This window comes from Vicugna pacos, chromosome 1, assembly GCF_048564905.1.
Source record: "Vicugna pacos chromosome 1, VicPac4, whole genome shotgun sequence".
NCBI classification, from domain to species: domain Eukaryota; kingdom Metazoa; phylum Chordata; class Mammalia; order Artiodactyla; family Camelidae; genus Vicugna; species Vicugna pacos.
Window position 1 is genome coordinate 16,161,683 of NC_132987.1, and position 27,973 is coordinate 16,189,655.

The following is a 27,973-nucleotide window of genomic DNA, read 5'->3' on the forward strand; positions in this document are numbered from 1 at the left end:
AGAAAATACGAGCACAATCTTTATGGACTGACTAGATACCACTTCCTTACATTTAATCATAAACTTTGATTATGCACAAAGCATGACCATAAACAATGAGGTTAATGTTATTCTCCTTGCCAAAGTTCATTTTGTATAAATCAGTTGCATCAGCATTTGTTCTCAAACTATGAGGTTCTGTAAGAACTAAGGACATATAGTTGTAGGGTTACTCCTCCATTATCTGCAAACTATTTCCCCGACACTAACACATATAACTTAGCAATGAAAACACTTGATACAAGTGATCTATATGCAGGAGCTCCGGCAAGTTAAACCAACAAAACCATAGCTGCCGTAAAACTGTAGCTATTTCCCTACCAGAGGTAGGTTTAAAGACCCACTGATTTAACAGTCGAATCTCATGTCTATAGCTTCATCCAAACTTTTATCATCATGTGTACTGGCAGCTAAAAACGTCGTTACTGGGGACCCTGTGACATTAATTACACTGGTGCTGGTACTAGCATTGCGCACAGCGATGCTAGTCACATTAATGCCCAAAGTGAGCCTGGTCTGCTCCAAGGCCTTTTCTGGCACGGCAAATGCCTCCAGCTTCTTCTCCCCATTGGCCATATAGGAGTTTTGGCAGCCACGACATATACAATCTAAGCAGGCTTTGCGGTTAGAGTAGCAGGGGCAGCGCTGGCCACGGCAGGTAAGAACACTTGGATTCTGAGTAGCACGCCCACATTTACACCCTTTCTTTTCCTGGGGTTTTTTATACGCAGTCTTGGTAGGACTTCCTGGCATAAAATGATGACTAGGAATCTTTTCCTTTACTGTCTTGTCTTTTTTAAGAATACCTGGCTTGGTTTTAGAGTGAGATTTCTTGGATCCATGTTCATGACTCTTTTTCATGCTTTTAGTAGATAAAAGTACAGTTTTGCTGATTTTGGGTGTCGTGCCTCCATTGGGAACAGTTGCTATAGGTTGAAGAGAAATTTTGCTCTCTCGTTTCACTGTCACAGGAGCAGATGCCCCCAACGTTGGGCCTCGGATAATGGTAGAAATTGGAAGTGGCTGAACTTTCTCACTGTCACTTTCTGATCTGGATCGTTTTCTATTCAATTTTGCTACTTTCGGAGTTGCTGCTGTACATGATAACCCATGAAGTGCAGGACTGGTAGACATAAAAACGTTATGGCTAAGAGACTGGGAAGAGAGCTGCAGAAAAGGTCCATTGGATACAGTGGCCTCCAGGTTGGGCTGCAAATTAGGACAACAAACTTCTGTATTTGAAACAGTTTCTAAGCTGCGGAGTACTTCCTCAACACTCAGTAACAGAGAGTCACCAGGTTTTATATCTTCACTGAAACTGCAGATATCAATGCCTGTGGAGCATAAGTCAGTGGCTACCGTGTCACAGACAGGTGGCAAACTGTCAGACAGATCCTCAGTTTTTATGTCAACAGTGTTACATACATCAATCGTATTTGGATGTTCAGGTGAAGGAATATTTATACCAAATCTATCTATTGAAAGCCCATTATAAGTAGGCAAACCATTGATAACAGAACTGCCAATAGCAATGCTGAGGGTGCTTTCAGATATTGGAGATAAACTTGCTTGAGGATCAGTTGTGGGTTCTGAGGTTGAAGGTAAAGGGGAATGTGTCAAACACAAAGTAAAGGATGAATCTGAGGGTTTTTCCGTCTCCTCACAAAACAATGATCCATCATTAAGCAAAGCCAGAATATCAGAAGAACAGTCGACTGCTTCTATTATATCCCGTGCCAATGTAGTCTGTGTTATATATTCACATAGTTTTTTGTAGCAGTTCACTAGGATGCTTAACTGCTTGTTTTCCTCAAACTGCTCATAGTCTTTACACCAGCTACATGAAGGTTTCATCATCATTTTCTTGCCTTTACAACTTTTGCAGACATAGTGTTGGCAGGTGGAGTTGGTGGGTGCAATAGGATCTTGTAGCAAATGTCCTAAGAGGGAAAAGAGGAGGAGAGCAAAGATTTTAGTAAAATAAATTCATAATTTCATACACTAAAGTTGAGATTATAGTTAATCTATTAAAGTTAAGATGGGTTAAACTCACCAGACCAGATAATAAAACATCAATCTTATAGGAAACAGAAAAATACTCAGTAGCTCATTTCACTCCCGTGCCATATTCCCTATTTCTTTATCTCAAACACAATCTTCCTCAAGTCTGTGTTTCTCTCCTAAAACAGTATGTTCTGGTCCACTTTCTTATTCTCTTCTCCAAAGGCTATAAAGAGGTGGAGGTCAGTCATCAAAAACACAAACTAGGCCTAAAACACATGGAACCTCAACTTAACACAACATGATAATGCTGCAACATATTGGACAAAATTGTACTGACTGTGTTAGACACTGGAAAAAAAAATGACTGAGAGAGATTTAGTCCCTGACCCCATTAAACATCAATTGAGGGCATTAATAACTCAGTACAAAGGCATCTTCACAGAAAAAAGTACAATTTCAAACCATTTACTGTATATATGTACTAATCATAAACTAAGGAAAGACCAAAATGTAGTTATGATGAAAAAGAACTATGCTCATTTATTAAAAAAGGAAATACTACTAAACTCAAATTCTTTCAGAGGAAATCAAAATATAATGACAATCAAAAAAGAATTATGTTTAAGTATATCAAAAGAACAACAACAACAACAAAAAAAACAGGGCATAATACTGGACTCAAATTCTTCTGACAGAATACAGAATGACCATAGTCATAAAACACAAGTGTCCTAATTATAGCAATACAGTGTAACAGTGAAAATGATCCTCTAACTTGACATAACTCCTAAATTATAAACGATCTATATACACGAAACAGAAAAGGGAAAGCAACTAGATCCACGTCTACCCTTATTCCTCAAAGAAGCAACTGCTCCTTGGTTCTCAATGCAGAATAAATAGTAATTAACTAAGTGTAGCACCTATTTTCTCATATATATTACGTAATTTAAGACTCAGGCACGTGAGAGAAAGTACTTCTGGCTATAGTGAAATCAGCAAATCCTCTCCCAATAAAGCAACTGTAAACCTGAAAATTTTTGAAAGAGAGTCCTTTTCACAACCAAAGACACAAAACCATCCGAGAAGCATTTATGTCTAAAAAACTGAATTTCAGGTAAGGACACTGTGGGGACCTGTGGTGTTCTGCTCTGGCGCTGCTCAGTACTCCCCTAACATCAGCGTTACCCTGGTGAGGACTAGAAGCTGCTGTGACGGAAGAGGGCTCATTCCATTTAGCACAACAGATGATGCACAAGCCGAGAAGCATCAGCATTGGAAGTGACTTCACAGAAGCTGGCCAGATGGGGAGAACAATCAGCTCAGCTCTTACTAGCTCTGACAAGCTCAGGTTAAACAGAGAGGCCTCAAACAAGATGACAATTTTCCCCCACGTTGACCTATAAATTCGATGTAATCCCTATGAGAATCTCAGGTGGCTTTTTCTAAGAAATTGACAGAATGATTCTAAAATTCATATGGAATCAGAGAGGACCTGAGATAGCCAGAACAATTCTGAAAAAGAACAAAGAAGTTGGATGGTGTACAGTACCAAATTTTAAAATCTTTAAAGTCACAGTAATCAAGACAGTGTTGCAATGGCAAAAGGATAGGTGTACAAATCAGTGGAACAGACAGAGTCCAGAAAGAAATTTACATTTACGGTCAAGTGATCTGCTGACAAGACTGTCAGATAATTCAATAGGGGAAAAGAGGGTATTTTCACACATTGTGCAAGACAATTCAACATCCAAATGCCAAAAAATAAACTTAGATCCTTACCTCACAACATACACAAATCCTAACTCAAAATGGATCATAGACACATAAATGTTAAGAGCTAAAATTCTAGAAGAAAACTCAGCAAAAAAACCTCATAACTTTGGGTTGGGCACAGTATTAAGATGTGTTATCAAATGCACAAAAGGGGAAAAAATTGTCAAGTGATTTCCACAAAATAAGAAACTTGTGCTTCAAATGTCACCATTAAGAAAATGAGAAGATAATCCATAGACTGGGAAAAAGTACTTGCAAACCATGTATCTGATTAAGGGCTTATAACATGATACATGAAAAAAATTTCCTACAAATCAATGAGACAACTCAATTTAAAAACTGAACAAGAGTTGAATAAACATTTTACCAAAGAAAATATATGAATAAGCACATGAAAATATACCCAGTACTTTAACTATTAATTTATGATGCATAAAAATTATGGATACTGTAGACACCTATTAGTATGGATAAATTCAAAAAGACAGACAATACCAAGAGCTGGCAAAGATGTGGAAAAACTATAACCCTTCCTACATTACTGGTGAGAATGTAAAAGGGTAAAATCACATAGGGAAACAGTCTGATAGTTTCTTTAAAAGTTAAACACATTTACCATACAAACCAGCAACTCTACTCGTAGGAGCCTACTCAAAGACAAATGAAAATACACGTCTGTATAAAGAGATGTATGTGAATATGCAGAGCAGCATTACTTGTAATAGACAAAAGCTAGAAACAATCCTAATGTCTATCAACTAGTGAATAAACAAAATGTAGTATATTCATAGAATACTGTTAAGCTAAAAAAAAAAGAAAAAGAAAAAACTAGTAATAACCACTTAAGAGATTATTTCAAGTGACTCTAGAACAGAAAGTTAACTATAATCCTTGAACCCTTGTTTTGTTTTCAGATCACATTTTTGGTGATAGTGTTGAAAGTTACTATAAATTGTTGGGTGTCTAACTACGGGATAAAGCAAATATTGATACCCTTGAGAATCCAAATTTTTTTTAGTAGGAGGAAGGAAGAAAGTCATAAGATACAAAAATAACTAAAAAAAAATCCTGTAGTCCTGAATTTCAATTGGATTTATCAGTATGAACTCATATGTTCATCTTCAATGTACATATTTCCTAGAACTATACACTGAAAAGGCCTGGAAACAAGGGATCAACCACAAGAGCAATGAACTCAGACAATGATACTGAAAAACAATTTCCTGTTCCAAGGAATCAGGGCTTCTTGGACAAATGGCTGATTCTAGATCTGTGCCATAAATTAGGCAAGATGAGTTCTGATTACTTTCATATGCCAGAAAGCAAGGAAACTATCAAAGATCAGGGTAGTGGTTAAGGGACTTAGAAGCAAACCTGAAGAGGTTCCCAGTGACCAAAAATGAGAAAATCTGAGCATATATAAATGCAGTGGAATAAAGTACATCTAAAATGTTCAAATCTATAGAATTCATTTTAAAAAAAGACAAAAAATCAGTTTCATGATGCCAGTGAACCAACTCATTAGTTTGAAAACTGGTAAATAAAGAGCCAGAAGTATTTACTCCGACTTAACTACATAAGAACTAAACCACCAAATAATCAAATCATAGATGAGAAATTTCTCTTTCAGGGAACAATACAACTAATTAAGAATGACGTAATTTGAATGTCATCATTTTATAACCCCTAATGATGTGCAAATTGTACAAGCTAAGTAAGGATTTATTTACCTCATCTTGCATTCCATCACTAACCTTTTCACCAGTCATGTCAATCAAAACCATCCCTGAGCTACCAAGCACCTTAAAGGACTTAAACCCTATACATCTTTGTATTCGTCTATGAGGTTTTAGGAGAGTATGCCTAATACTGAGAACTGAAAATAGACTAGAAAACACATAAAAACTATCACTTATTGATTCATAACTCTACCACCACTGAGTTCCTAAGACTAAGAACATCCATTACCTGGACTCATGTTACCTACTGAATTGCCCAACCATTCCCCAACAGAAATACTTGAAATTTTAACCTACCATTAAAGATGCCTATAGGCAAACTTATTTTATACACTCAGTTAAGCATTCTAACCCTCAAAAGCTTCCCAGAGGGTTCTCTTTACCACACAACAAAGGCAGCTTCAGTGTTATGAGGAACAAAGAAGAAGGTTCACGGGCTTCTTGGAGCTAGGATAAGTGTCAGCCATATAGCTACTGTATGTCCCTAAGGAAACTCCTCCCCAGAAAATTAAGAAACAGCAGATAACCACTGTTAAAATCGTAAAAATGTATCTTATCCTAGAAAGTAAAATCGACTGGCAATCTGAGTCAAGAGGAAGTGTATCTAATTTGGTGCAGCCATATGGAAAATATGGAGATTCCTCAAAAAACTAAAACTAGACTTATCATATGATCCAGCAATCCCACTCCTGGGCATATATCCGAAGGGAACTCTAATTCAAAAAGACACATGCACCCAATGTTCATAGCAGTACTATATACAATAGCCAAGACATGGAAGCAACTTAAATATCCATCAACAGATGACAAGTTAAAGAAGCTGTGGTATATTTGTACAATGGAATACTACTCAGCCATTAAAAAGAATAAAACAATGCCATTTGCAGCAACATGGATGGACTGAGAGATTGTCATTCTAAGTGAAGTAAGCCAGAATGAGAATGACAAATAACATATATCACTTACATGTGGAATCTAAAAAAAAGAAAAAATGAAGGACACAAACTCATCTACAAAACAGAAACAGACTTGCAGACACAGTAAACAATCTTATAATTACCAGGGAAAAAGAGAGTGGAAAGGGATAAATTTGGGAGTTTGAGATTTGCAAATGTTAGCCACTATATATAAAAACAAATGTAAAAAAAGCAAAAAAAAGCTCTATGTAGCACAGGGAACTATACTCAATATCTTGTAATAACCTTTAATGAACAAGAATATGAAAATGAATGTATGTATGTATACACATGACTGGGACATTGTGCTATACGCCAGAAACTGATTCATTTCAACTGATTAAACTTCAATTAAAAATTAAATTAAATTAAATAAGGAAGTGTGTCACTAATAGACTGTACTATAAAAACTGGGCAGTATTTGGGGAGAGATTTAATTTGCTGTAGCTTAGATTATGTTCCATACAGTTTCACTGTCCTGCATGAAGATTTGCTCAAAACACACATCTTCAGATCTTAAAAATTAATAGTTCATGACAAAGGTTTCTCATTAGATTGCCTTGAATCTGTAATGTACCACAGGAATTTCGTGCCTTCACATAATTCAGGTTGTCTTGTAACTAAATGAATTTGCTATTATGTACCCTGTTTAAACAATATTAAATGATGCTATATTGACCCTAAAAATACTAAAGACTAAATTTCATTTTTCACTTCTCACTTTAATAGAAGTTACTAATTCCTTATTTATTTTCCCTCTCCTTAACTTTCCCACCCCCAAGTCAGCCAATTATAATTTGAGACTAAGACTCAGTTTTAGATTACCACAACAGTAATTCTGGAAATTTCTGGGAATACGTAACTGCTGGTAAGTAACTTACTAAGATATGAAATACCAGATTTTTTCAATGCTCTTAATTTTGTGAAAAATTTTATTATAGTTTCACAAACAGACAAAATCTGAAAAGTAGAATAACCTCCATATACCTATTACCCAGATTCAATAATTATCTAGATCATGCCTCATTTGCTTCATCTACCCATCTTTTAAGTATTTCAAAGCAAATCTCAGCAAACTACATCTCCATATACATCAGTATAAATCACTGCAAAGCACATTTTCTTAGGTAATTGCAATGCCATTGTCACACCTAACGAAATCAATTATTTAAATAAATTTTAAACCAGATTTAGATTTCACTTAAAACACTTTAAAGCCCCATTTTAATTTTACCATCCAAAAAACATTTTCAAGTTCTACTTCTCTCAATAAACATGCTTTTTAACCATAAAATGTTCCTTCTGTTAAACAGATTTAACATAAGATCATTCAAATCATCATAGTATTAATATACCAAAGCTGGCACTAAAGACTGGTTGCCAAGCACTTTATCTTTATCCCTGACAAGAATCACTGCCAGCATCAAGGCTTACAAAGCAGCCTAAGTTTGAGATAGAAACCTACAGCACCAGAATACATAGCCAAACTATAACTAGATCTCAAATCACTTGCCCCTTCCTCCAAAGAAGGGATAGGCACAACTCCTTAGCAAAGGCAAACAACGAAGTCATCATTAGTCTCGGCAAACTCTTCTAAATACATAACTGATCCTAAGTTTGAACAAAGTAACTGGTAATTCATTCACTTCAAAATACTATTGGTAAAGGTGGACCACACTGTAAATATTATACTAGCACCCAGACTACCAAGTAAATTATGTCTTTACCACTTCTGAAACAAGATCTTTTGATTCTCTTTCTTAACACTGATATATTTAACCCCACTAATAATCTGACCAGATGACTGGGGGAAATTAAGCTTAGGGGATTCAGAGAGAGGACACAAGAAAAAATAAAACTGATAATGACTAATATGCTTAGCAGAATTTGTTACTGTCTGAAAAATGATCCAGGGAACACAGGACCTGGCAATAATAATGATCATAAAATGCAATGGCAAAAAGCTATAAAAGGTTAAAATTTGATAGGGACAAATCAGATGTGAACAACAACAAAAAGACTGAAAAAATCAAACCCTCATTCTAAAGTTTACATGGAAAAGAAATGATCCCAATGAAAATAATTTCAGTAAAACAAAAACTCATAAAAATGGAAAATGGTTTAAGGAGTTAAATTATCGCAATGGCTTAATTTTGGCATTTGATAAAAAAGTGTCATATAATTCTAACTCAAACGCCATATGCACAAAAAGAGCCTTTATCAGAATCAAAATATTCTGTATTTACCACCACCCCTTCTCCAGAATTCTTTCTCCTGGCAATGTTTCTATTATAGCAACAAGGAATGCCTAATCAAAAACCTCAGATAACACAAGTAATTTTATAAAAGCTTTATTTGTTGTTGATGAGATGACACTTAAGGATCAGGGAAAATTAGCCAAAACTCATACAAAAAACATCCTGAAATGCCACTATCAGAAAACAAAAAATGCATACACGCAGGCAATGGTTATTGATCAAACCCATCGTACCATTCCTCTAAGAAGCATTCTTGGAAACTAGAATATTAAACAGTCAAGGAATTCACAAGACTCAACTACATCTTGTAATAACTAAATATATAGTATATAGAGAAAAGTATTTGGAAAGGGAAAAAAAATCAGTATAGACCCCAACAACTGTAAAATATGTTATCCTACAGAAGACAGAAAACAGTTTTCTGCTTCTGCTGATAATGCAATCTCTTCTGTGAAACAGAAGAGATTTCATAAAAGATACATTTCTATATACTAACTCAATAAAATATTCTTTCCGTCACAGTTTAAATATGCTTCCCAACAAATGGACCCCCATCAAAACCAACTGGAAAATAAAAAGCTACCAGACACTCATATTAAAGCTCTAAGGCAAAAGAGGGAAAGAATAAAAGTGACAAATTTTGCTTGCTAAAATGTAATAATTATACTCAATGAGATTTTCTTAGAATCATTACTAAAGTAAAGAAACAAAACCAAATTCTGAAATAGGAAGATTGTTTAGGCTCACTTATGTTACTTATTCTAAAGCTGATTTCCTCAGCAATCACTATGGAATAGGTAATGTACTTTTTAATCAGTCATTTCTTTTCAAATGGCCCAGATAACTGTACTGACCACCTAAGTACACCTATGGTCAGACAGAAAGAAATACATAAAAAGAGGAGGCGGGGGAAAGCAAGAAGCATTTTGTTGCCAGCCAAATCACACTGCTCTTAAACTCTTGGATCCAAGACAGGATGGTAACAGAAGGAATGACAAAACATTTGACTGACAAGACACTTGGGTCTTGGGAAAGCACTCTTCAAATGTTGCAGACATAAAATCTTCAAATACTTTGTTCAGAAATGCAGTCTTGGATTCTGATAGGCAAATCATTCCTGCACTATAAGAGCAAGACTTTTTTAATAGACTCAAAATAATCGAATTTGTTTCAAATATACTTCATGTTTCCATTCTCTCCAGTACAATCAAAAAAGAGAAGAATCTTGTCCACATTTTAAATTTGCTCAAGAAAAGTCAATAAAAACATGTGAGCCTTATCTCAAAAGGTAGTGGCGGTGGAAGGGGCTTTAATCTACAAAAGGTAATAAAAATGAGACAGCAGAAACACTAGCAATGAATGATGGGAGGGGAGAGGCCAATTAAATGCCAAGATCTTTGTTCAAAATGTTTGAGAAGACATTTCCCTTTTTGTTCCATCCTAAAAGATGTCCTAATAATGAATTTCTTTCTGCATGTTTACACTATACAAATTAACCATTTTCTTTCATTATATTATGTGACTATTTTCAACATTTACCTGAATATTTCTCATCAACACGAAAAACTGGTAGATGCTAAATCCTTTAAAGTTTAAAAAAGTTCAAAAATCTGTTACAAATCAAAAGAAATTTTAAAGTTCATCAGCATTGGAAGTCACTCAAACTTTTGGGAGAGAGGTTAGTGTGCTGAAAGTTTATCAGACAAGGAAGGAAGGGGCAAAAAAACAAGTTAGGCTGGGATATAGCACAGCAAAGGCCTCAGATGACCCCACAGGGAGCTCTGAAGCTGGGATGGCTCTTCAAGGTTGTCCTATGGTGGGGCAAGGGAGCCAGGTCTTTAATGGACTAGTCTTTGGATGAAGGCTACTTCAAGGAAGGGGATGTGAGCTTGGGTGAATGGCTCTCTTTAGCCAAGGGCAATTTCCACCCAGGGAGGTCTGACAACCCCAGCCAACATTCCCAGTAAGAAAATGAAGTCCTTCAGTCCTGAAGTGGGGATTTGGATAATACATACATGACATCCACTGTACTCAGTAATTCTGTAACTGTCCAAATCTGATCAATTTTGAATTTTAAAAAATGATGTCCTTTAAAAGTGACTTTAAGCTATAAAGTGACCAGATCTAAGTTCTTTCTAGCTCTAAAATTTGATGACACTTAAGATTTTATGGCAAAGATCTAAAGTATATCAAGTCTAACATCTGAATATTATTAATTGGTGAAGTGATAGGTATATTAGAGTTCTATTTTGTATGTTGATATTTCCTATACAAATTACAAAATAAAATCAAATTAAAGTTTGTATATTTCCACTTTCTATTTCTTCATGATTTCAAACTTAACAGCTTCACATATTTAAATATTCTTCCTTTCTCTACCTCCTATCCTGCCCACACTCACTGCCCCAACATACACGCACTAATATTTTTCTTTTTCCCTCCAAGATAGATCTTTCTCCCTCCACCACTCTGAACACCTATCCTCCCCTTCCTCTCCAGTTACCCACCTACCTTTATTCACATCCTCTCTCACTTGTACCTTCAGCCTTCCTTCCCTACAGCAATTTTTCCTCCAGTTACTCATACGCTGAAGTATTTCCCTAGAATCAATCTTCAAACAGAAGGCAAAAATTGCTAGTCCCAAACCAACAGACACTTCTGGGTTGTTCATTCTTCCTTGAAATGCTCTCCTCCCTCACTTCTCCTCTATCTCCTTTGCATTCTCTTTCCGTTCCCTCTTTAATTTCAGTATTCCCCATATTTCCGTACTATAATCTATCCTTCTTACTCCATTCCAGTATTCCATAGTAATCTTTACTGGGTCACAAACCCCTCTGAAAATCTGATGGTATGTACATATGTACACAGACACAGACTGTTGCACAGAATCTCACAGGAATCATAACCTTCCTCCTTTTGAAGAGACAGACACTACCATGTTAAAAACTGCTCTACAATGTCCTTCCAGAGTGATCTGCCCATTAAACTGGCATAATTACCATTTACATAAACTGGTGACTTCCCAATTTTTACTTCCAATTCAAATCTTTCTCTTTGACCCGTACATCTTAACTGCCTACTGTGAATCTCTTCTTTGATAACCCACAGACATGCTCAATATATGGAAACATGAGCTTATCTCCCCTAAACCCCCACCTAAAAACCTATTCTTCCTCCTGCTTCCTTTATTCTGTTGGATGCTTGATACTATCAATCACCCAGAAATCAAACCAGATACCTTGATACCAGCCAGACTCCTCTTCACCAGCATTCCATATCCAGTCTCCGGAGTCTCACTGTACACAGCTTCTAAGTCTGCCAATTCCACTTTTATTCCCATGACTACTGCCTAAGATGAAACCTCATTTCTCATCCTGAATACTGCAACAGTTTTCTAGCTTATCTTTCTATCTCAACTTCACCTGCTGCCATCAATCAGTCCATCTTCCACACTACCACCAAGTAATCTTTCTAAAACACAAGCTTGATGATCTATCTTTCTTCTTTTCAAATCTCTTCATAAATGTACAACTAAAAACTGAGGAAGGGAAGGGAGGAAAGGAAGGGAAGGGGAGGGGAGGGGCGGGGAGGGGCGGGAAGGGAAGGGAAGGAGGAAGGAAGAAAGAGAGAAAGAGAGAAAGAAAACAAAACGAAAATTGTAACTCACCAAAACCTTTAAGAAGGCTTTACAATCCAAAGTCTTCAGAATGACATATAAGGCTTTTCAGAATCTAACCCCCATCCACCATCCACCTGAAATTTTGTACCACTAAGCTTTCTCCAAAAACTCCATACTCACTGGCCATTCTAAAACAAGCAACACTTGTTTACTCATTCCTCTGTGATTTTTTCTTCCTAGAATGTTCTTCCTTCCTTGCATGGTAAACTATTTATTAAGAATCAACTCAAATATAACCTCTAAAAGGAAGCCTCCCTTAATTCCCAACCCTCCGTTTGTTCAAAAAGCACTTTGCACATTCTCCTATTAGAGCACTTATCACATTATACTGTCACCATTCACTGGGTCTCACTTACTCAAGGCCAGAAACTTATTTATCTCTGTATCTTTAAACCAGTGTTGGCAAGTAAGCCGGGACCTAATAAATGTACAATGAATGAATCATAAAAAGCACGATAGAGCTGGGAGTAACCTTGGAAATCAACTTGTTCCATGGCTTCATTTTAACTAAGATGGACTTTCCTAGGATTACACAGCTAATTACTGGTAATGAGAAATCAAAGCTTAGTCTACTGAATCCCAACCTAGTCCCTACTTCTGCTATGAAGTCCATGGCATCCCCTGAGACAATTTAAGCTCCTCACTTATCAAAAAGAATGACCACTGAAACTCAGCCATAACAGAATCCACAAGTACCCACAAGATGTAAAACCTTTTGGGGGAAGGAGAAACAGGAGCGGATACTGACAATAAAGAATAGTGAGTGGGGCAGGAAGAGTGAAACAAAGGGGAGAATGGATGATCAACAATAGCTTTGTGAGGATCAGGAAATCTTTACTGCATAGAAACTGGAGCTATGAATCCTGCCTGGATTCTTTATACAACCTCAATTTTTAAAGTTAATCATAAATGTTTTAAGTGAACATATATGCTATAAAGCATTGTAATATCTTCTCAAAAAACCTCACTCTAAGAATTCACAGTATCAGAAATCTTAACTAAAGATTGTGTGTATATATTAAATGTGTATTTATACATATATATATATATATGAAGTGTTAAGTATAAAATAAGTAAATATGCACATATTAAACTCACATGATTAGGATAAACTGGTTTTCATAATGTCACTTTAGATAGCATTATTCATCCTGTAAGAGTGAGACTTTTTTTCCTGGAGTAGCACTAAATTTATGCTGATCAACCCCAATATATACATACACCTTATTCTTGTGGTATGAGAACTATATTGAATCAGAGTCATATCCATTCAGCCTAGATCCAATCTCCAAAAGTAATATCAAGGCACGTATACATCAAGACTGTGTGAATATACTTCTACTGATGTCAAAAGTCTGACATAGGGCCTGACTAATAATCCTTCCATAATTCAACCCACTGATCTAAATATCCCCATTTTCCACCTTTTCTACTAAATGAAAAATTAATTGCTTAGGCTATCTTCACTTAAGAAAACATTTCTCTTTCCTCAATCACTGGGCAAATAACTTCTATGGCCCAGCTATATGCCAAGAACCATGTATTTAACAAGGGGTACTTGGACCTTTTCACATCATTGAATTACAGCATCAAAATTACACCCCAAAATTAAAGATGTAAAGTATGTTTTAAAACAATAGCTAGTAAAAGAACTCCTAGATACATACACATATGGGAATAATCTCAATCCAGCTAAGAACAAAAATGATAATACTATAAAAATATCTTATGTATCACTTAGCAAATGGGCACAGATGAATTAACTGTTTTGGACCATTTAAACTGTTCTTTTTAAAGCTTGTATTTAGTTTTGCAAAACCTGTGCCCAATATAGTTTTTCACAGACATATGTTGAAGTCTAAACCTCTTAAAAATCTTTTCATTAGGCAACATTCATGAGTTTGAGTGCTACTATAAATAATAATGAGCTCAAGTCAAAGGGAAATGAATTTGAGATTAGAGAATCCTAAGAAGACAGCACCATTTTCCTTTTGGCAGGGCTTCCTAACCCAGGTCTGTTTTTCTTCTTTGGATTTTCAACTGAGCAGCACTTACGAGTATGTTCCTTTAAACTTCCACACAAGTTTATTTTAGTAGTAAACCAAAAAGCAAATACATGCCTTAAAAAAATCAACAGGTCCAAATGACAAAGCTTCAAGGAAATTATTAGTTCTCAAATTAAATATTCAAGGAGCTATGCCCTAGAACCACCATTAGCCCCTGCTCATCTGGATTACACAGATCTGTAAACTTATCTTTAAATATCTAGCACAAATAATTTTGCCATATGACAGAAATATATGCATTTTAATTAAAAATGAGGGAACAATAATGGATATGCCCTGGATATTGAAAATGGTGATACAGAGTGGTATATTTTGACCAACTGACCAAGTCATTATTTTAAAGTTCATTACATCACTTTAAATAACAGAGCACTACTATACTGAGGGACAAGTGATAGCTAAACATACATCCCAGGGGAGTCCAGGATGGGTGAAAATAAAGACACAAAATCTTTGTTTCCAGTTTAAGAAAAGGATTAACCAAAATCTACTGTTAAATACTGCAGTATTTAAAGTTTTTAAAGTATGACTGTTACTCAAGCCAAACTGTTTATTGAACATTTGAATGGTTAAACATCAGAGTTTCTTTAACTTTTATGTCTCTTGCCAACCTAAAACTATAAAAAATACTTCCTAATACTCTTGGTAATGTCAGTAGTTTATACAAGATAAGCTTCACCAGTCAACTACCACTATTAACTAAAAAAACCACTCACCATAAACTAGTAAATGGATAATGTATAAACCACTCAGACCCACAATATATTCATAAACTCAAGTCATGTCTCATTTCATATTCTAGAAAGAATTGAAAGAGAATGCCAGACATCATTTATCTTAATAATTATGTAGGGAATACTTTTATAGAGTGTTTTGTGATTACAGAGCACTTTTGTAATATTATTCTGTTATTTTCATATTTTAGCAAAGCCATGATGGTCTCTCATTAAATTATTACCAATAAGATAATGCAGGCTAGTCAATTAGGAACAATTAAGTTGATTCATAGCTGAACCAAACTTTGAGTGAATAAATCAACATAAAGGTAGAGCCAAATTTCCCAAACTGGTGTTCCACTGTATCGGAATAACTTAACAGGTTTGCTTTAATATCCTCTTGGAGAGTCAGGCCTTAAAACTGAATACTATAGCTGTCAAGAAACTTGCTTAACACAGTATTCCTTAAATTTACTGGCACACATGTTTTTTTAAAAGCACACCTATATACCTTACATGAGGAGTAGTTAAAGACAGTACTATTCTCATCCAGGGATTAGTATTAGAATCATCTAAATGGCCTACTCCAGAACTGACTCAGTATCTGGAAATATTGCCCAGGAATGTGTATTTTTAAAAAGCTTCCCAAGAAATTCTGATACACAGTCAGGATTACAGATACTTAACCTTTTTTGCTTTGATGTCATCTTTCACAGTAGTAAGAACTCATAATTTTTTCTAATCATTTAAGTAAGAAATGTGATGAAATATTTTAAAAATTACTTAATCAGCATATTATCAAAGATTATAATAAAAAGTTCATTTTCATAAAGCATATAAAGACAAATTTTAACTGCACACTAATAAGGGCTACAGTTTGTTTTAAGTTATGTAAGAAAATGCATTTTGGTATTGTATCTATTTTTAAATGACATCTTGTTTGTAAAATAGTGAATATTAAAAACAAGGTACAATTGAATATATTATGTAAGGACAAAACTGTAAATGTGACTTAGTATTTGGAATAGTATTTGGAATTCTTCTATCTTTTACTGAAAAAAATTTAAACATTTTTGTGTTTTGTTACTAAATAATAAACTAAGGGTGGCTTTAGATTAGAATTTGCAAATACTTCAAATAACACACAGCAAGTGTAGTCTTTATTTTCTAGAAATATAAGGCCATACTCCATCACTTTATTTTCTCTTTTTAACACTGCCAATACCTTGTTGCTATACAGGGTATTAATAGAACACAGACAACTTACAGAGAGAGATAATAATAATCATGAATCAAATAAATTTAGAACCAATTAGTGGTTTTTATGCTCCTTATTACCTAGCATTTCAATAGCAACTTGATTTTCTTAACATTTCTTGTCCCTAACCAATGATCCATTGAATGGACATAGGAAGAACTGAAAGAACAAACTGAAACAATATGACTAAGTGTCAAGAAAATACATGACTAAATATTAAAACAATTTAAAACCCTCATTGGCAGATTTGGCAGAATTAATTAATTTGGAACACTATTTGGTCCAATATTCATTTGATATCTCACATCGCCTCATTTTAAAGGAAGAAAAATTGTTAAATTATTTTTTAAATAATGCAAACCTTTACTGCATAAACACTTTGGAACACCTTCTTGAATTAGATTCACTAACACTGATTTGGACAAATTGTTCTGTAAGTCTACAGTGGTGAGCTCCACTGATGTGTTAATAACCCACTCCAGCTCAATGCCGTAAGATCAAAACCTGACATGAAAACACTGAAGGCATCTTTCAATGCTCCCACAGCTTTTAAGAAAAAATCTAAGTTCTTTAGTTGTTATAGCACTGCCCATTAGAACTTTTATGCAATGATGGAGATGTTTTATGCCTGCAATGTCCAATAAGATAGCTATTACCCTTAAGATGTAGTTCAGTAAAACTAATGAACTGTATTTACAATTGTCACTACAGCTAGTGGCTGCTGTATAGGACAGCATAGGTTTAGAATTTAATCTGATTCTCCTTCCAGACAAAAACGGAATAATCAAACAACAAAAATTGGACAATAGTTTTCTGATATACTAGGCAACAGACACCACAGAACAGTGATCCCTCAGTGGAGGAACAAACAAGCTAAGCCCTATAACTGCCCGTTAACTGCCTGGAGATTAATTTTCAGGCCACAGCACAAGGGAGAACCAAGACAAAGTCCAGTGGCTCCCTGGGAAGCCAGGACAGCTGGACTTCTCAGGGCAGAGTACTGGTGATGAGAGAGCTACACAGAGAAAGAACACCATATTTATATAAGGTCCTTTTCAAATCTTCAGCTGAGTACTGACTGATTAGCACATATATATAAGGAATTACCCCAGGATAGAGAAAGAACCCCCACAAAGAAGAAAAAAGAACAATCCCTGTAACTCAGGGGCAGCAGAACAATTTCTATTCCCACCACCTAGAGTGAGAGTACTCACATTTCATGAGGCATCAGATAGAGTAGTCAAAAGGTTCTTGCCTCAGTAGTGCAAAAAAATTTGCCCTTAAAGGCTGTACTGGTCCCACCTAACAAAAGCTTAAAAAGGAGCCTCAAAAGGATCAAACTATCTTCAAGTAACAATCTCATCCCAAACGCAAAACTCAAGAATATTTATAGGACAAAAATACCCACACACAAGGTAAAATTTTACCAACAAGGCACAACTCACAATATCTGGCATCCAATCAAAATTAACTAGGTATGCAAAAAAGCAGGAAAATATGACCCATGAAGTGCAGAAAAACCAAACAGCAACAAAACTAGAAATGAAAGATGACAGAATTAGAGCAGAACATTAAAAATTAACAATATTATATAACTGTCATATATTATAATTTTTATGTTCAAAATTGTTTCATGCACCTAAAAACAGAACTTCAAAGGACATGAAGCAAAAAAGTGATAAAACTCCAAAGAGAAATTAAATAATTTGTCCAAGTCATCAAGGCAGATAATCCCATCTGACCACATCTAAACTACTGTGGACATGGACACAAAAGTCCACATTTTTTTTTAAGTCCACACTTTTAAGATGAAACTGAAACCAGGATGCTTCCAGGACAGGTAACTTAATGATACTTACCTTCTCAGGAAAGACATAAAATTTTTATCAAAGGCCTTCTGAATTCCAGAGGACAAGGAAAAAAAAAAATCAGCAAGAAACCATTACAGAGAAGGTAACTTGGGCAAAATGTAACCAAGAATTTTCTAAAAAGAAAGCTTTTTAGAAAAAGTTGTCCAGCAATGATGTGGCTATTGTGCAGAGTAAAATTTAGCACTCTACTCCAGAGGTATTCAGGAAAAGGCTTGGATGAACTTTCAAGAATATTACAGAAAAGATTATTTGATGTGAAGAAACAGCTATACGATTTACAGTTCTTTCTCCCTAAAGCTTTATAAATTCTCATCATGAAGAATAACCTAGTAATATCTTCCTTGTAAAACCTATATAAAAACTGAGCTGGCAAGCTCAATGATACCATAAATGGGATCCCTGAGAAAGGCCACAGCTTCTGGTAGATAGAATATGACAGTCATAACCTATGCCATATTCTGAGTAAGCTCAGTCACAGGCTGGACAACCAACTGATTAACTGAGGAGGATTCAGAAATCCATCACAAGGATGCCTGATCTGGAATGCTCCCTTCTAATCCTAGAATCCTGTTATTACATATGGCCAGAGTCCCAAATTTCACAGTATCAGGCAGAGATTTAAATTTCAAGGGAATGATATTTAGCAGGACTGGTAGGAGGTAAAAGCCCTTATTAGGTTATACACTGGACGGCACACCTACACTCTAGTTAGGTCTTTCATTGCTGCCTAATTTTAAAACTGCCAGAAAACATAAGTTATTTCCAAATTGGAGTCCAGACAAGACTTTAAGTGCATATTTTCTGTGGGTTGTACAGTAAAAAAGGACAAATGCTAACTGACAGACAAACTAAAGTCAACACACACAAAATACACTGGCTATAAAATTAGATAAAAAGTTTGAGAAAGCCAGATACCCCAAATATGCAGATTCAAGAAGGTTTCTGAGCAGAAAGGCAATGAAAGAAAATAATTCTGCTGAAATATTACAGCATCAGAGCAAGAAAAAGATAAGGAAAATGGCCAGATGTACAGTAATTAAGGTGAAAAAATTACCTAAATTAATTTTGACATGGGAACAACAACAACAAAAAACTTCGAGAGGGAAAAGATAGAATAAAAGAAACTGAATGGGTAAGAAAAGTTAAAGGTGAAGGACACGGAAAGACATAAGAAATTAGAATAAAGATTCTGAAATATCACCTTTTATTAAGACAAGATACTAAGATACTACCTCTTTTGCTCCCTCATCTACAGAGACGACCTGCACTCTATGGAATGTGTATCTACTTTTACTTTAACCTGAGTACCCAACCCCCACACCTCATGGCCTTTTCCTTACCTTCTAAAACAGCCTACACTCTATGCAGTATGTATCTCTCTAAATAAATCTACATTTACTCAAGAAAAAAAAGATAAAATATTAAAAGTAAACCAGAACTCACAAAACAAATTTAAATGAATCATATATAAAAGTAGCCAAGGGGACTCCAAGGGACATGTCAATTGAGAATTAATGATGGCATGCTACCAATGCAATGCTGGCTCTGATGTGCATGCATGAAAACAAGAAGTGCAAAGAAAGGATGTTCAAATTAATTTGAGAGAAGAAAAATGACAACCCCAATACTCAGAAATGTTGTTTGTTTTACTATATCAAACAATGGGGGGAGGGTATAACTTAGTGGTAGAGTGCATGCTGAGCATGCATGAGGTCCTGTGTACCTCCATTATAAATAAGTAATAAATAAACCTAATTACCTATCCCTCAAAAAAAAAAACCTAAAAAAAAAGTATTACATACTGTATCGAATAGTGTATTTTAAAATCAGAGTTTTTCCATGGAAGAGCATAAAACTAAAATTTTTGGATTTTTAGCCTTTCCTAAACATATTTCTAATGTTTTCTCACTAACCCCAACTCCCAGGCATCAAATTATTCATCACTGTTTCATCCTTCTCTTCGTTCTCCTCAGGCCCACACCTGTTCCCTTCTAATTCCTATCTTAACTGCAACCTCTCCCAAAATCCAATACCAAATTGTCAAATTCCTAAGACTATTTTAACTGGGCTGACCTTGTATTATTTCAAACCAGTCTATCTAACCTCTTCATATCCCTCTGAAATCAGCGTCCTTACTGACTTCACTTTTGATATGAACTGAGTTATCTTTTGACTTTGTCAATTTTTCCAATGTAAGTGTATTAAAATAAAATGCCAGGCTTTATCAATTTTTCAATACAATTCAGTATTTTTTATCAAGTATATACTATGTGAAAGCACTAGACAGGCTTATAAACTTAAAGGTAGGAAATATCTCAATCTATTCACAGTGAAATATGCCTAACCATAACATATTATACAGTATATATCAAAAAACTAAAACATTATGACAACCGTAAGGATGACAAAATTTTCCCTTCGCGTTATTTTACATCATTTCCTTTTCACTCTCACCACCATTCAGCCATCTATAATATGGACACATCTGTTATCCTTCCTAATTTAGGTTTCACCTTACTCCAATAATCAATCCCATACTGCATTCCCAAATTAATCTTTCCTAAAACAGAATTTCAATCACACTCTCCTACTTAAAATATTCCTCAAACACAACAGTGATCTGCAAATTCCCCTCCCCATATCATGACAGAGGATTAAAATGCAGATAACAAGGCCCTTCCCACAGAGATTCCTTAGCATAGCATCAAGGCTCCGCACACAAAAGTCCCCTGAGTTACCACTATAGGGCATGGAAGGACCCTCCTACAAGGACTCTCTTCATTACAGATAAACTGGATTTTCTACAGCCTAGATAAGCCAAGTGTTCTCTCCCTCAAGCCTTGCTGAAAATGTCCACTAATTTCACCATTCTTCTTGGCCCAGCTCAAGCCCCACACTTCCTTGATCTCACAAGATAGGAACAATTTCTCCTGCCTAATTCTACAGTACCATATTGTTTGCCCTGGACCATTATTTAAACTGGTATTATTAATCTTTCAGCTGGTTTTATCACATGACAAAGGACTGTAAATCAAACCTCTCTCAGTATCCAGAACAATGCATAAAGGGAGTCCTTTCCCTAAGGCAATTTCACTGTACATAAGCATACCCAAATAGTAACTAATATTTTAGAACTAATTTTTAGAATACTAAAAGAGGAACTGTAAAAAAGATTTTTCTTAGGAAAAGAAATCAGTTAAAAAAAAATACCTGAAACAAAAGAAGTATAAAACAAGTTACTAAGTACTGTTCTCCCTTACCAGCCTATTAGATAAATGCTTCCTAAAGAATTCTTTCCAGATCAGAGACAACAGTTAAACTTAAACGCCAAGAAAAAACTGGTAAACCAAACTCTGCTTTAACCTCATGGAGGGTTTCCCAAACTTTGACTCAAACAGCTATTCAAAAACAAGTTACTTGGAGGGAAAAACTCATTTACTGTTAATTTCCAAAATTTTTACATGTGCGATAAAGTTAACTTATGAGTATTATATTACGATGCTTGAGATCCGGTATAACATGAGTGCCTCTAACACAGCACTTACCCAATAATTGCTGATTTACTTATCTGTCTTCCTCATAACACTGAGCAATACATAGGTAGGGGCCGTGTGTCTTAATTCATCTTTTTATTCCAGCACTGAGAACATCACAGGTAACTGATAAAGATGTTATGAGCAAAATAAAAGATTTTTCCAAGATTAAAAATGATTAAATGCTTCTCCAAAGATGATATACAATAGCCAGTAAGCATATGCAAAGATCACCAACATAACTAATCATTAAAAAAAAAATACAAATCAAAACCACCATGAGATACCACCACCCACCCACTAGAATGGCTATTACCAAAAAAAAAAAAACCCAGGAAACACGATGTTGGCAGAGATATGGAGAAACTGACTGGAACCCTTGTTCTGCTGGTGGGATTGTAAAATGGTGCAACTGCTATGGAAAACTGTACGAAGTTCCTCAAAAAATTAAAAATAGAAATATCACACCATCCAGTAATCCTACCTCTAGGTGTATATCCAAAACAACTGAAAAGAGTTGTTTACACACCCATGTTCTATTCACTATTCACAACATCCAAGAGGTGAGAGCAACTCAAATGTCCAACACTGGATGAATGGATAAACTAAGCATGATATACACACACAAGAGAATATTACTCAGCCTTAAGTAGGAAATAAATCCTGTCTCATGCTACAGCATGGATGAACCATCAAGACATTATGCTAAGTGAAATAAGCCAGTCAACAAAAAGACAAGTACTGTACAATTCCACTTATATTAGGTACCTACAGTAATTAAATTCGTAGAAACAGAAAGTAGAATGGTGGTTTCAAGGGGGCTGGAGGGAAGGAGGAAAAGGGTAGATGGTTGTTGGGGATAGAGTTTCAGATTTGCCAGATGAAAAAGTTCTGGAAACCTCTTTCAAAACAATGTAAATATACTTAACATTACTGAAATTTACACTTAAAATTGTTAAGATGGTAAACTTGACATTGTGTGCTTTCTACAGTGAAATTAAGTGCAAGAAAAATAAAATCTTAAGTATCAAATGAACTCATACTTGAGAAAAATACAAATATAAAGCATTAATATAATACATGTACAATTTTCAAATGGCCATTTAATTTACCCTCTATCTAAAAGATATGTTGTTTAAAGTAAGTTACTCCAGGCTGTATGTTCAAATTTCATCTTAGAAGATTCTTGCTATTTATAAGTTGTTTGCCCAATCAAAAACAAAGTATTTCTGCTAAAAGAATGAGAATTCCAGAACTGGAAGAGATTCTTGAGATCATCTACTCCACTAATTCCAATGTGGGTCCACAAACAATGCCCAAATGAGAAAAATAAGAAAAATGAAGGTAGTCTTTCATAAAGCTACATCTATTTAATTTTAAGGCATATACTTCATTCTGAGAACATCATCTTTCTACTTTGAAACTTTCTCTTTTAATGGTAATTTCATCCATTCAACAATAGTTGTCAGGTGCAGGGCTACAATGGTGAACAAGATAAGCAAGACTCTAGCCCTCAAGGAACCATCTAACTTGCAGTGGAAGATAGGAGTAAGAAAAGATAATAGGGTTTGGTTTTTTAAATCCTTAACATTCAAAACAAAAATGGTCAGCCTAAATCAGTGGGAAACACTAGTCTCCAGCCCTTTCCCATTTTATAAATAAGAAACTGGATATCCAAATGGTCCACAACTATTCAGTAAAAGCCTAAGCCACTTTGTTTCTAGAATCTAAAACACCAGGAAAATATTCATGTTCCTGAGTAGAGATTTGACCATGGTTAATTTACAGGATTCCAAATATCTCAGAGAGTAATATTTTCCCACTTAACATGTCCTTCCAGTTCTAACAGGATTTGATTCTATAGCTCAAACTTGTTATATCCTTTGAGGACTTAACAAGTTTAATTAATGAAAAATCTACAATCCTAAGGGCAGAATTTATCAAGTCTCATGCCATCAAAAGAAAATTTATTCTACATACTTTCTAATAAATGATAAAGCAAGCCCAACATTGAAAATAAGGGGAAAGAACTGACACAAAAATAGTACCCAGGGTAATACTATCTTAGTCACTGCTGCTGTGGCCTAGAAAGTACAGTAACTCTCTGGAGCATTGCTATCCTATTCACTAGAAACTTCAGAAAGTTTAAGAATACAAAGCAATTGAAAAACAAACAGTAATAATCAGCTAATTAACATTTCAAAGAACAATTATAACAAAACCTGTAGTTCCAGTGAATAATCTAGGTTTGATGATCTCTGACCTGACAATTCAATCTCTTCTCTCCCCTCCCCCTACCTTTCCCTATGTCTGTCAAGGGTGGGATATTAAGCACTTAGTATGTGCCAGACACCAAGCCCATAGACTTGTTCAAAAGGTTTTTTCACACTTAAACTCACAAATAACACAAATAAACTTAAAGAAGGTGGAATCATCCCCTTATGTAAATGAAGTTGTGGCAAAAAGTTAGAGCAACTTGCCTAGACAGTAAGGAGAAGAGTCAACATTTGTACCCAACTGTAAAATTTATAGACCTTTTACTTCCCTCCCACCTCCTCTCACTTTCTTCCTGAGTTCGTCATAAACACATGCAAGTCACTGGACAGGAGAGGATGAGGTAGAACACAAAAATGTACAAAAAAAATAGTATCTTCCCTAAGATATCAGAAGAATTTGATATAAAAAGTGCACTGAAGTTATAAGCTCCTATGACAAAGAATTCTCTGAAGAAGGAGGGAGTTGATGAGTTAAGACTATACAGAAAAGAAATATACTTTAGGTAGAAGGAACTTCGGAGAGCAAAGGCAGAGGAAAAGAGGAGGAAGACATAAGGCATGTATGTTTGGAAAAGACAAAAACATCAAACTGACTGAAGCTGAGAAATTATTTAAGAGGGCAGTTGCATACAAAGCTGAAAAGGTAGGACTGGGTCAGACACTGGACAACCTGTTGAAACAAACTCCCTACTTACAGCACTAAGACAGAATTACAGTGACATATTTATAATCCTCATAAAATAAGATTACATATATGATCTATTGATTTGAATGAGTTTGTGCTTTTAAACTAAGAAAAAAAAGTCTAGGACAGCATCTGATATAAAGATAAAAAATGCTGTATCTGTACTCAAGTGACTTTTTTTTTTCCATCTCTTGAAAACCAGGCTTATGTCCAAATGAGATGAGGGGAAAAAACTGGACTTACATCCATACTGCTGAAATTTTTTGCCAGCTACTCAATTTTAAGGGAGAAGTAGAGTCCACAATTCTTTTCCAAAGGATGGTGGGAGAAGAAAGCTTGAACAAGAAAAGATAATTACAAAGCCCTAATATCAGAAAAATTACTTGTGTTGTCCGAATTTTTTTTTAATGCTGCAGCTGGATTTTCTAACTTTCTAGCTTTATCTTTAATACTATTTTTTAAAAATGCAGGTTAGAATCTGGGAAAATGTTCAATTAGACCACAACTGTCTTGAAGCTACTGGTAAGAACTTCAATTCCAAGCACCTACACTATTCAAAACTACTATTTCCTCTTTAGAGAGCGAAGTCCCATCCACCTAGTAAAAAGGAGACCTACCAGATATTCAAGTGTTACTTGGATAATGACATCACTCTCTACTGCAGTTCTAGCAGGCCAGGGATCTGCTGGCCAATGCCCTCTTTCTCCTACATCACTACAGAAGCAATTTCCACAACCCTCCTCAAAGAAAGGTTAGTGTAGAAGTTACAGCAGCTCTACCTGGTTCTACAAACTATCAAAAGCAACGAAGACATCAAAAAAAAGTACTCCATAAAGGCGGGGGGGGGGGGTGTTGGTGGGGGGAGAGTACACTGAAACTAAGCAAATTCTTACATTTAAATTTGTAAATTTAAAAAGAAAGGAAAACTTTGAATCTAGCCCAAAGCTCTCATTTTACACATTAGGAAACTGAGGCCCGGGGCATTTAAGTGATTTACCCAGGGCAACTGCTTCTCTATAAAGGTGTTAAGTGTCTGTTATCAGTCACAGTAGCACTTAATCACATTCTAAGTTATTTAAAAGAAATTAAGTACCTGGTGTGCAAAGAAAAAAAACAAAAAAACAAAAAAACAGGCTCTTCACCTCTTCCACACCCCCTCAATGCTTTGCCCCCAGCTATACAGAAAATGCAAAAGAATATTGTTTCTCCCTTCAGCCACTACAGTCTCAAAATTTCTCTCGTTTAAAATAAAGTGAAAGCTTGAAATGCAATTTCTCAGGGTTAGACCAAACGAGCGGATCAACAAAACCAAAATTTTTGTTTAAATAAGAATATGAAGTGGATTATTACTGCTTCGTTTTTTGCCAGTTGCTCTTTCCCTTAAAGTTTTCAGTCTGTTTTTTGAAAAAAAATAATTATACATGCAGTTAATCACTGTGACAATTATCGAAAGTTATCCTTTTTGAGACACTTTGATTAATCAGGCAATTCACATCTTCATCGCTCAAAAATAACTTGAAAGTATCCTGCCTAGCACAAAATAATGTTTTTTGAACCAAAACATCTAAAATAACCCTCTACCAGGCCGCCACATAGTAAAACCACAAAGAAATGTTATCCTGTAAAAATCCTACCAACTAAAAAGCACTTAATACCATCAGTCTTTCCAGGCTCAGCGTTTACGGTCAAACTGTCAAAGCACGTGAAGAAGCTGGGGGGAAAAGTTCTGCACCGAGTTCACCGGCTGTGGGTGCATCAGATTATACCTCTTACCCACACAGTACGTTTAGGGAAATGCAAACACGCCACATGTACATGTTTTAACCAGGTTTAACCACGTTTAACCAAGGTCGGTATTAAGTCAGCCCCTGCATCGAAAGTTTTTAAAATGAAAAAAAAGCAGCAATATTCATGCATATTACACCTCATTTTAAAAAACCAACACCTGAACCGGTAAAGAACTAAAGACGCAAGGCTAAATAACCGTTTTAAACATTGAGGCCGCTGTACAAGAGAGGTTTGGAAGGGTTCTGTCTTTCTAAAACGCCGGGCAAAAGTCCTTTGGCGAGTTTGAAAACTAATGACCGTATACTACCACACAAATAACAAAAGCTCAATACAAACTCCCTGCCGTCAAATCGTTCCTGTTACCATTGCCCAGAGGTTTTTTTTAAACAAGTACTGAAAAGGGAACAATAAAAAGCGTCTCACCGCAAACGCAGCACGAGAGGGACTGTCGGAAGTAAGGCAAGAGCCTGTTAATCTCTGTAAACGCCTTGGGGTCTCCGGGGTCGTAGTTGAGCACTAGGCGGCTCGCGGAAATGTAGAGAGCAGTAGCATTCACGGGGTTCATTGCAGACACTTCGACACCGTTGGCTCCCGGTTGAAAAGAAATTCCGGATCCAACTTTGCAAGCAGCCAGGGAACAATGGCGAATTTGCAACAATTCGGAGGAAATCAGAGCAAAACAACTGGCCGAAGTAGTAACCAAAATCCGTGCAAGTTTGCGGAGCTGAAGCAATCCTCCCACACATGGGGCCCTGGCGCCCCTCCTCCGTCCCTGAGACTTGCAGACCAAAAAAAGAAAGGAGAGAGAAAAACCAGCGTTCGAGTTTTGTCCCCGGCGACTGCGGGACGCAGAACACGGCGGCTTCAGCGCTCGGGCTGGGACTCGGCGCTCAGTCTAGCCCCGCGGCTCGGCGGGCGGCCTGCGCTCGAGCTGCATCTCTGAACGCGGAGGCGCCTCCTCTGGTCGAGCCGAGCGGGCGCGGGAGCAGGCCCCGGCCCGGTCCGGTCCGAGGGGCGGGCACGCTTCTCACGGGCTGCAGGGCCCTCACTCCATCACAGCGCCCGGCGTGAAGGCAGCGGCGAAGGCAAGGACGACGGCGCGGGTGTCGGCGTCAGCTTCGGCTTCCTGGATCTAGTGCACCAAGCCGCGGTGGCGGCGAACGTGGCTGCTGCGGCTGGCGGAGGCCGCCGCCGCTCTCTCCATATCGGACGCGGGGCCCGGAAGCGCCTGGCTCTCCGCCCTGGCGGTTACAGCCCGGCTGTTCCCTGAGGTGGCGAAGCGGGCAGGAGAGGCCCCCGCCCGATAGGGGAGGGCCCGGGAGGAAGTGC

The 27,973-nt window shown here is 36.4% G+C and overlaps 1 protein-coding gene across 1 annotated transcript; it reads right to left on the bottom strand.

The window, feature by feature from the left end:
• Positions 1-10: 10 nt before the first annotated feature.
• MSL2 (MSL complex subunit 2) lies at positions 11-27,973 on the bottom strand. The gene is made up of 2 exons (XM_006216041.4): positions 27,068-27,973; positions 11-1,979 (listed from the first exon to the last, which is right to left on the bottom strand). The coding sequence occupies exons 1-2, from the start codon at positions 27,207-27,209 to the stop codon at positions 388-390; spliced, it is 1,734 nt and encodes a 577-aa protein (XP_006216103.1). The 5' UTR covers positions 27,210-27,973; the 3' UTR covers positions 11-387.